A 10,929-nucleotide genomic window follows, 5' to 3' on the forward strand; every position below is an offset into this window, starting at 1 on the left:
CGGTGCACCCGATCAGAAGAGCCATCTCTCCGTAGAGCAGCATCTTTGTGTATCATCTGTCGCCACACTCCCTCCACTATTTGTGCCATATCTGTGTTACCCTTGCACTCTTATTGACTTGAACTTTTTCCTTGAAGCGGACCTTTTAAAAATTTAATTAAACACGTTTACAAAAATCCTCTTACTACCTTAGATGGGCAACTGATATTTCTTTCCATAACCAGAATACGATCACGAAAATAATCACGATGGAAACTAAACAGTGGGGTGGATCATCTTAAGGTCCCTGCCAGCTCTCACCGTCTCTCAATTGACGCTCGGTTCCAACTGAGGGGGAAACGTGTTTTATCGAACACCATAAGCATCGTCCTGAGGCAAGCACGCCTTCGGATCTTGGAGTCGCTGACTTTGCAGCAGGCTCTAAGGGGAATTTTTAAAAATATTGGCCCTCTCTTAAAGTTGATCGAGGTAAAACACGGCTTGGAGTTGAGATCTGGGTAGAGCCAACGAATCTCTCTGAACCCGGACCTCAGCTCTTTGGCCAATCCAGCTCTCCAGACTTTGCACGCCAGTGTCCACATCCAGAAGCCACGCGGCACCGTGGAATAGCAGTAGAGTTGGAGTCAGAGGGTCTCGATCCCCTTTTTGGATTTGCCATAAATTCGCTCTAAGGTGTCTCTGAGCCTCTTGAGCCTTCGTCTCCTCATGGGTCAAATAGAATGATCCCCCTTGTGGCATTGTTGGGGAACAAGATGAGGAACTGTGTCAAGGAGCACAGGACAGTGCCTGGCGATTAGTGGGCACTCGGGGATCATCTGCCATGTCAGAATCTAAACCTGATTTTGTCAAAAATGACTCTTGGCTGTCCCTGATCCTAGCATTGTCGTGATAAGTTATGAGATCCATACCTGGCTTAGAGTGAGTGAGACATACCCGTGGATTTCTTCATGTGTATTTTATATCCGGAAGCACAACCCCACGCGCTTCCTTAGACCCATGCGGGCCACGGCTTCAGGGAAGATGAGTCTTTCATGGACCCCAAATTATAACCTCCAAGAGGGTGAGGCTTTTTTTTTGAATCCTTACTCAGCAGAAAAACAAACATCTCTTTCTTTTTAACTTATCCCTTGGCTCTCACATGCAGTTCTTCAGAAAGACATTCCCATTTGGACTCATAAGATAAAAGAGAATCTGCCCTGTGGGAGGGGTGTTTATAATGGGATTCAGCTCAGTTCGGTTGGTGACATTCTTGAGAGGAGAGTAGATCTGTCTCTTCCTTGAGCACCCAAGGTCACACAGATGGTCTGGCTGGCCCCGCAAATGGGAGCACCTATCAGTGAGACCATGCACCGAAGACAGCAGTGGTCGTGAGAACGTGAAGGGAACTTGAGGCTGCTTTTGGGGGGGTCCCCCTACAGCCCGCGCTTTTCCGCACACTGGCAGACTTTGTTCACGATACAGGAAGGCAGCCTGCCTTATTTCTTTCCCTTTTAGTTATCTCTACTGCCCCAAAATTAAGGAGGAAAATTAACTGTCTCTCCTCAAATTATAAACCCCCGGATGTGCCGCATCTCCTTCCAGAAGTATGTTTCCATTTAGAAGAGAGAATTTTCTTTGATTCCAGGAGCTATAATCTCATTCCGATTTTGTTTGTGGGGGATGAAAACACGCATATAAAAGCCACAAAGAAAGTGTTATGAAAATTTAATTATATTAGTCATCAAATCTACATGATTTGTGTAAATGGCATTTTGCAGGTTTTTTTTTTTTTTGGATAATAGAGAAAATTAGCTTGCCGGTCTCCAAGGCACTCGGATGGATTTTCCTGGTCTCGTCTGAAATCATCTGTGTGGGACCCTTGCGGTCAGTCTGGAGAAAGCACCAGCTTGCCGTTGCCATCTGAGATTGTGGGCTTCCTGGCAGAGATTGGCACCTGAGTGACATTTTATTGACTCCATTTGGATTTTCGTTCCTGTGGTTTCGCCCTCGCTTTTTATAATACATACCGGTCTGTCCTTCTATGCTCAGCTTCCATCCAAGCCATGACTTGTAGAAAACTGTCTAGTGGTTTGTAAAATCAGATTCCTCGCGGCAATCAGGCCTTTTAGTGTATTTTTAGATCTTTAGACCGATTGGCTGAGACTGAGAACTCAACGTTGGGCTTCCCCCCCACCCCCCTGAAGAGCTCATTCTGGTTTTGAAAAATGACCTTAAAAAAAAGAGAAAAACTTAACGTGGCATTTCTGTGGTGACAGCAAACCTGGAATCAGCTCTTTCAGGAAATGGAAGTGTCCCTTTGTGAGTTTGTTTGTTTTTTTTTAATTTATAGCGCTCATCCATGTAGAATGCTCATTTTCCATAGAGTCGGTACAAACTGAATTTAATAGAGCTAGGAATAAGTCTTCATTTCTTGCCCTTCAAAGGCCTGTGAGGCAGAGGGAGACACAGGGGAATGGATTCTGTACTTCCCTGTATAGACAGTGCTTAATCCCCAGTTATAGAAGTTAATTGGTGTTGGAAGTACCCAGAACAGCCAAACAGCGAACTGTGGTTTCAGCAAGCAGTGGAATACTACGCAGCAGACAAGAAGCAACAGCCCAGAGCAGAGTGGCTCTCAAAAATGCAATCTTGAGTCAGAAAAGTAGAAAACAGACCAAGATTTAAAAGACAGGGTCAGTTTTTTGGTTAAAACAGATATACACACAAAACAACGTTATGTGGGCATGTAAACATTAAGTAGGTCTCTGGGTGCTGTGACGACAGCAAGATGTGACAACGAAGTCAGGACACAGAATAACTAACCTTCTGCACAAAGGTCCAAGCGTTTTTCAAAGGGCTCTCTAGTATAACTTCTTCGTTATAAGTTCCGAGACCACCGTAATCAGTTCAAGTAGTCGTTGGCAATCTTTTAGTCATCGTAGAAGAGCCCGAGAACCTTAAAAAACAACAACAAAACCGATCCCTGGATCCAGCCACCCGGTTTCTGAGTTCATCGGACTGCGAGGGGATCTGGGCATCGATGTACATTAAAAATCCCCGAGCGGTTGAGTTATACAGCCAGGGTTGAGAACCGCCCCGTTTCTTAAAGAAGAATAATTTTTAAAAACGTGCGTGACGAGGGATAACGTTGCCAGGTGAAACCGAAGCAGGTGCCACACTCAGCCATCTCCTTTCTCCCGCGTCAGGTTATCAGCTCAATTCGGCCGAGTGTGTGGATATCCGCCTGAAGAGGGTGGTCCCCGACCACTACTGCCACTACTACCCCGAGAACGTGAAGCCGAAGCCCAAGCTGAGGGAGTGCAGCATGGACCCCTGCCCCTCCAGGTAGCACCACTGCCCGCGCTCCTCGTTCTCGGGAGAGACAGATCGGCTGCAGCCGACACCCATCGCTCCTTGCCGAGCGACCCCTTCCACAGCACCGGTGGCGGGTACCGGCGTCGGCGTCGCTAACCGTGGTCGGTGGGAGTTAGGCTCCTCGCCTCCAAGCTCTCTCTTGTTGTGGGCTGTGTTTCCGCCCTATTTAACCCTTTCTAGTGAACCTCTCTGAGCATCTCCAGCATCTGTGGTATTAAAGATCTCTTCCTCCAGGCGCCATGGGGCCAGTTCCCGAATATCTTGAACTCGCCTTGTTAGCTTTTCCGTCAGGTCACCCATGACCACGTTTGGACTCCCGGAGCGTTCACATTAAATTCAGGATAGCTATGCGTTGTGCAAGGAAGTCACAAGTTTTCACACCAGAGCGTAAAGGCAGTGCATGAACCCCCCTGTTGCATGATGTAGTACCTGCTGACTTGGAGTGCCTGGGGAGGTTTCCTGGCTTTGCTAGAGGATTTTAAAATAATGACACAGTATTTAGTCCCAGAATCGCCCAGATCCCGTCTGGTTGGCTCTCGTGGAGGTGTGCAAGTGGAGAAGGAAGCATTCTCAGTGGGTTTCATTTCCTGTCACTGAACTGCCCATTTCCTGTAGTCCCATGATTATTAATAGAGACCTTTTCAAAGGACGGAGTCTGTGAAATAAAATGCTTTTCTGAAGGTCCTACCTATATGACAGTGTTCATATCATTCATATATTTTACCAAAATAATAACCTTTTTAGGTGAATAAGAGGAATGAAGAGAGTGAACTAAATTAAGAGAACCTTTTCCGTTTGATTAACGTGTGCCGCTGGTTGCCTTTCCTATATTTTCGTTATCAAACTGGGGATGGTATATGTCAGAGATGTTTCTGGAAATTAAGGAGATGGTGGCTGAATTTTGGGTGAATTGTTCATAGCACTTTGCATAGTTTTCCATTTGAAAGAGATCTGTGTTTTGGGATGTCACATCTATACTAGTCAAATTAATAGATGTGCTCGTTGATTTAGAAATGATTGTGTCACAACGATTTCATTTGTAGTGATGGATTCAAAGAGATCATGCCCTATGACCACTTCCAGCCTCTTCCTCGGTGAGTGATGCCTTTACTTTTCGTAATTTACTCCAAGTCGTTTGCAAGGGACTGTAGGATGTGTCGCAGTAGTTAAAATGTAGGAGGATGGATGGCAGACCCTTTAAAGAGAGAGCTAAGGCAGAATAGACTTCAGCCCCGTAATCATTAGGTGGGGTAGGCTGCCTCCAAGAGCAATGTTTGCCGACACCGGGGGTGTCGAGAAGGTCTTGGGCGAGGGGTGCCCAGGAGGGAGCTCAAGCATCGCAAGTGATCAGAAATTTGGACCCCTTTTCCCACCTAGATGACTCGTGAGGTCCTTTCTGACTTTGAGTTTCTGTGATTCTCTAGAAATACTGGCCTTCGGTGTTTTATAGTTTAGAGACAGCTTAAAGCTGCTTTCACACTCTGCATTTTAAATAATTTGGTTCTCACAGTGGCTCCGTGGAAGGTGACGAGGGCGTTACACACCTGCGCCCGGAGCTGGCTTATGGCCGTGAAGACTGCAGTCTTCATTTCCATGCCCCAGGCTCCTTGAGCTCGGCCACCTCTGTGATCCTTCTTGTGAGCTGGAAACAAACCCACCAGCCACAAATGAATAACGTGCTTTTATTTATTTGCTTTTGAGCTGGGAACATAATCCCTGGACGGCGTGCTCGGCGTCCTGTGGAGGCGGCATGCAGAGGCGGAGCTTCGTGTGCGTGGAGGAGTCCATGCACGGGGAGATCCTGCAGGTGGAGGAGTGGAAGTGCATGTACGCGCCCAAGCCCAAGGTCATGCAGGCGTGCAATCTCTTCGACTGCCCCAAGTGGATCGCCATGGACTGGTCTCAGGTGAGATGGGACCCACAGGGCGCTGTTAATTACGGCTCAGACCGTAATGAGTATTTGCTATGTCGTTGGTTCTTTTTTTGTTCACATGCCCCCAAAGAGATGCTTGGAAAATTACATATCTCTTCATATATATTTAGGTTGACACCTAAAAACGTTTTTTTTTTTTTTTAATCACAAGTTTAAATGAAAAGAACATCAAAAAGGTCATTTCTAATATGTTATGAATGCTGACATTTAAAATAATGTGTTACAGCATTTTTAAAAAAGGTGTCCAGGAGGATGAAATGCCATGTTGCCATCTTTCATTTAAAAAACGTACGAACAAGCTCTTCCTAAAGAATTTGGATATTTTGTGTTTTTTCCCCATTGGACTCACATTTTCAATACACTTCCTTCACAGAAATTTGTCCTCATATAATGCGCTTTTATGCTTTAAAGTCTTTCATTGCTTACATTATTCTGCTTTTCTCTAAGAAAATGTGCAGTGGTTAGAATTGTTTGAAATTCCTTTGGTCATAAGGCTCTAAATATTAATGTTCCCCTGGATGAAGTTATATTTAATTTTAGTACACAATCAAGACAACATAAATATATTTCAAACTTTGGTAAATCATGATTCCACACAGAAAGTAGATTTTCATCTGAAATGAGTCTAGAAGATGAATAGGGCTTAAAAAAATAGTTCATTACTAGAATAGGATGTGGGTTCAGCCGTAATTTTATTCTTAATTTTACTGTGGATTTCTTGTTTTGTTTTGCATGTACACATTAGGAAAGCTTGTTCATGTAAATAAGTAGACCGAGGCGGAAGGATTTTATTAGAGCAAAGTCATTCCATTCTTTGAACTCCTGAGTTATATGCCAAAAATCACGCCATGACCTGTGGTCGAAAATCGACATTACTTTACAACCTGCCGAGCATGTTTTCAGCTCTTCTAAGCTTTGCCCATATGTTTTGTTTTGGCATTAAAGCCGTCATACCACCCCTGACCCATCGATATCATGACTGTGTCCACTTACGACATCAAAACAGAGGGCCGTTAACCACCTCATCTTGTTTACTTCCTTGTCACTTCATACTTTTCTTTTTTTTTTCCAAAATTAAATTCATTCGAGATTCGCTATCATTACGGATCTGTTTAGCTCCAAAGAGGAGTTCTGGATACGTGAACGCTGATGGCCGTCTTTGGGGTGAGCGTGCAGCTTTTCGGAGAGGGGACAGTAGTCTTGTAGGAAATGAGAGTCTTTAGGAATGGCCAGTTCTAGTAGAGTTATATCTTATAGTCATATCATTTTCTTTCTCAGCCAACATACCCACCCCCCCCCAAGATTCCATGCATTTCGAATGGATAAATTTGGGGTAGGTGAATCAGTTTCCGAGACATAGGGTCTAATCTTAGATATCACTCAATTTTTGCACTATTTGCGTAGTAGTCATGAGTGACCTGATGGAATCAGAGAGGTTACCTGATATCCGGCCTTTCCTGGAGACACAGGTATGCTGGAAAAGGCCTGTGTCCTCTAAATCTTGCCTTTGACAATGCAGACGGCATCATGGACTCAGGAAAGAATCTTTGTGCTTTATGAAGTGAGAGCAAAACAGCCTCGAGCAAGGTTCTTAGGTGGTGGGCTTTCTATCTGCTCACCCGTTAAGTGGGAATGGTGCTACTGACATGCAGGTATGTGGGGAGGATTAGGGACGTCACATCTGCAGGACAGTGGCTGTTCTGTCACAGATGCACTAGGACTCTCAGCTCCTCTCAGGAGTTGATTGGTGGGGCTTCAAGTTTATACATATTGGAGGTGACTCTTTAAGATAAAAGAATGCAAAACGCAAATGTTGGGTATCTGAATGAATGTTCATTTAGAATGAGAAAAGAAATGGCAAGAAATGACAGATGTTTGGAAGCTGACAACAACCCAGATGTGATCTCTGGACTTAAGTCGATGCTGCCGCGTTAGTGTTGGTTCATGGATTGTAACGACCTCACCACACTCAAGCCAGATGTTACTAACAGGGAGAGCTGTGTACGGGGCGAGGGGACATGTGGAAACTCTGTCTTCTCTGCTCAATTATCCTGTAAACCTAAAAACCTAAAAAATCAAGTCTAATTAAAAAAACTACACACAAACACATGTAGCTAAGTTGAAGAGACATGCTAGATGTCACATGACAATACTCCATTTATAAGCAAGAACAAAATACAGCACGGACTTCATAAAAATTCAGGAAAAAAAATAGCATAACGTTTTTATTAGTTTTAATTGCTTGATAATGTCTAGAGTTTTTTGTTTGTTTGTTTGTTTGTTTGCTTTTTACTTTTGGCTGAACATTCTTCGGTAGCCTCTTCACATCACAGTAGTTTGGCAAGATGGATTTCTACAGACAGAAGAGGAAGGTAATCCTCCAGCGTGGTTCATCCAAATTTGATTTTTTTATTGATATTTTAGAAAAGTTTCTTTCATCCTCATGAACTGTTTTGAATAATGTCGTGTCGATTTTTATTCAAATTTGAAAAATGTCCGAGCAGAAAGATTTCCAGGCATTTCGACTTTTTCCTTGCACTGTGACCTCATCTTTTGTGTTTAATATTCATGTAGGTCAGCGGCTCTTCCTTTGCATGAGACTTTGTTACCTTTGTGGATCTCTTGGTGAGCAAGACTTTCACTGGCTTCTCTTGTCCTCCTTGAAGTGCACAGTGACTTGTGGCCGAGGGCTGCGTTACCGGGTCGTGCTGTGTATCAACCATCGTGGACAGCACGTTGGCGGCTGCAACCCACAACTGAAGCTCCACATCAAAGAAGAGTGTATCATTCCCATCCCGTGTTATAAACCGAAAGGTGAGTTTGTGGTTAAAGTTAAATTTGTTCCATGTGAATGAGCCAGAGTGGGTAGCATCCACGGGTAAGAAGTTCCTTCTTCTCTAGCCGTGATGACGTATTTCCATGTACATTAGAAAAGGTGGGCTTGTGGTTAAAGTTAAATCAGGTGGTGTTTTCCAGCTCTTCTTCCAATATTGCGCCATTTATATTTCAACCTACTAAGTGTCTTATAAACATGGTCTTCCTGGCAGATTACAGGAGACCCATCCACCTAGATGCAGAAGATGGACCTCTGGGATGAATTGATCTGGAGGGAAAACAGAGCCTTGTTGATTCAGTCCAGCGAGAGTGGTTCTTTTCTGTCTAGGCTTATACTAACATTTCTTGGTGGATGTAAAATAATTTGATGCCCCCTCCACCTTGAAGAAAAAGGAGGAAAAGGGTGAGGGGAAAGAAAAGGAAGGGAAGGAAGAGAAAGAGAAACAGGAAAATGCCCCCATGCTTCCCATTCTTCTCGGTTCCCTAGTGTTTTATACATTTCTTCCACGGGAGTGTGAGCTTCATGAGGGAGGGACACTATCGTCTTTGTCAGGTGTCCACTGCCTGCCATGGAGCGAATGAACCCTTTCAGTCCCCAGTCTAGATCTGTGGATACATTTAGGATGTCTTTCGTAGTTCCCATTTGTTCCATGTGAATGAGCCAGAATGGGTAGCATCCACGGGTAAGAAGTTCCTTCCTCTCTAGCCGTGATGACGTATTTCCATGTACATTAGTGAGGTATTGCCAACCCGAATGACACGTGGTTCCTCTGTGGCAATGGGAGAAAGATTATTCCCACCTGTCAGTGCCAAGGAGCCAACAAGTGTTTATTTGGTGACGTCTGTCCTCCAGAAAGCTCACAAGTTGCCATGCAAAGTGCAGAGCCCGAAGACGTACCTTCACTGGTGAAGTTTTTCTCTTTCCTTCTGCACTCGATGTGTTTCCATAGTCATTTCGTTCGTGCCTGTGATTTCCCTGAAGCAGCCCCAGATTACTTTTTCTCAGTTTACGACTAGATTGTTTCTTCCTTCATGTCTTAGGAGGACGGGAAGGGCACCAGCTTGCCGGGTAGGTCCCTGTGATGGACACTCTCTTCCACAACCATCAGAGCAACAGGGAGAGTTGGAGTCAAGCAAAGCACAGACTCTCTGCCTCCCAGTGTTTTAAACCCTTCTCTCACTTGCTTTTCTCCCTTAAATGCTTTATTCAGTGGGCAAAAAGAATTTATGGCAAAGGAAAGCATGCCGATACAGTTGAAGTAAGAACTTCAATATGCCAACAAGAGGTTGGTATTGATTTACAAAAAGCATTTTATGTTAACTTGGAGAATATATTCAACTGTGCTGTGGGAGCCTTTCGATAATGTGTTCATTCAAGAAAGTACACAAGAGAAATTTTTGGTTCAATCCAGAAGCCACTTAATGTACCATGCCAAAGGACTCAGCCCACATCTGAGAAACATGACCTCTTTGTTGACAAAAATCTTCGACGAAGAATCTTGTATCCAGCTCCTTAATGATTAACAGTAATTAAGCTTGTTGTTTGTGTCCCTTTTTTCTTAGAAAAAGGTCCAGTGGAAGCTAAATTACCTTGGCTGAAACAAGCACAAGAACTAGAAGAGACCAGAATGGCAACAGAAGAACCAACGTAAGTCCAGGGCCTTATATGGGGGCGATCAGGGCATAGCTAGTTGACATGACATATGTAATTTTTGTACTCATTGGAGCACAGCGATACCTTTCAAATCCAAATGACCCGGATTTACCGACTCTAGAGAGCCTGAGCTGGCTAGAATTCTTTATTTCACAATGCGGCAGTCCTGCTTTGGCAGTATCTGTGAGAAGCACCCAAAAGAATGACATCATCTAACTCAAGGCAGACCCAGTGGTCTGTTACAGTTAAGAGTTTGGGGAGAATTCCTGGATCTAGGTTAACACACATGATTAGACCAAGGACCATCCCAGGAGGATACAGGGAACCAGCCCTTCCGTGGTTAAGTTGGGGGTCTACACAACCAGTGAAGTTGACACGTACCAGGTGGCTCAAGGGATTACGAGGAGAAGTCACAGAGCTGCTGTGGTGTCAGGCAGTGGAAAGAACACAGGGCTGTTGGTTTTTGGAGCCTAGAACCAGCACCTACAGCAGTCTTTGAATTTCCAGTTGGCCCTCACAAACCCACCCTCTGCGCAGCACCAGAGTGGGCTAGCTGGGCCACCGATCTGGTTCTCTCCAGCGTTCAGAATTAGCCCGATGTTCCCCCATCACCCAGAGAGTCACAATCGGTCACCGGCCAGCCAGATGGAGCAGGGTATTTCCCTGCCTGGCTTCTAGCCCTGTCCCCAACCTTGTCCTCACTTTGCCTTGGACAAAGTGCTGCGGCCACACTGACCTGTTGGCTGTCCTTGCCCAACGCAAGCTGCCGCTCACCTCTGTCCCTTTCAAGGTCTGAGATACTGTATATTTTACACACTGGGGAAGGGCAGCACTATGTAAGTTACGGCTGAGTCAGGTCCCTGATTCGTTCCAGCCCTGCATTTTTTGCCAGCCCCTTCTGACCTCTGGTGTCTTCCTCTGCTTGTTCACGGAGTGAAGCTAATATGCTGTCTCCTCCTGCAAGATGCCACTCCTTTGTCCCCAGCATGGAGGACGGAGCCCACGGTACCTGTTTGCTGGCCCGAGTGGCCACCTCCCACCCCACCCCCCCTCTGTGGTCTCTGGGCAATTTCTCCGTATAATGCACCCTGCTGGCAGTTTCTGGCCTGTCCTTGGCTGCCTAGTGTGAAGTTTATAGTTTCCTCCCTCCCTT

The 10,929-nt window shown here is 45.1% G+C and overlaps 1 protein-coding gene across 1 annotated transcript in view; it reads left to right on the plus strand.

The window, feature by feature from the left end:
* The window catches only part of ADAMTSL3 (ADAMTS like 3), a 173,645-nt gene that overhangs the window by 103,334 nt on the left and 59,382 nt on the right, over positions 1-10,929 (plus strand). The window contains exons 10-14 of the mRNA XM_015593473.2: positions 3,186-3,324; positions 4,398-4,448; positions 5,056-5,260; positions 7,954-8,101; positions 9,686-9,770. Of these exons, the coding sequence (XP_015448959.1) occupies positions 3,186-3,324; positions 4,398-4,448; positions 5,056-5,260; positions 7,954-8,101; positions 9,686-9,770 (628 nt within the window). The remainder of the gene's footprint in view (positions 1-3,185; positions 3,325-4,397; positions 4,449-5,055; positions 5,261-7,953; positions 8,102-9,685; positions 9,771-10,929) is intronic.

The sequence above is a fragment of the Pteropus alecto genome, unplaced genomic scaffold, assembly GCF_000325575.1.
Source record: "Pteropus alecto unplaced genomic scaffold, ASM32557v1 scaffold60, whole genome shotgun sequence".
NCBI classification, from domain to species: domain Eukaryota; kingdom Metazoa; phylum Chordata; class Mammalia; order Chiroptera; family Pteropodidae; genus Pteropus; species Pteropus alecto.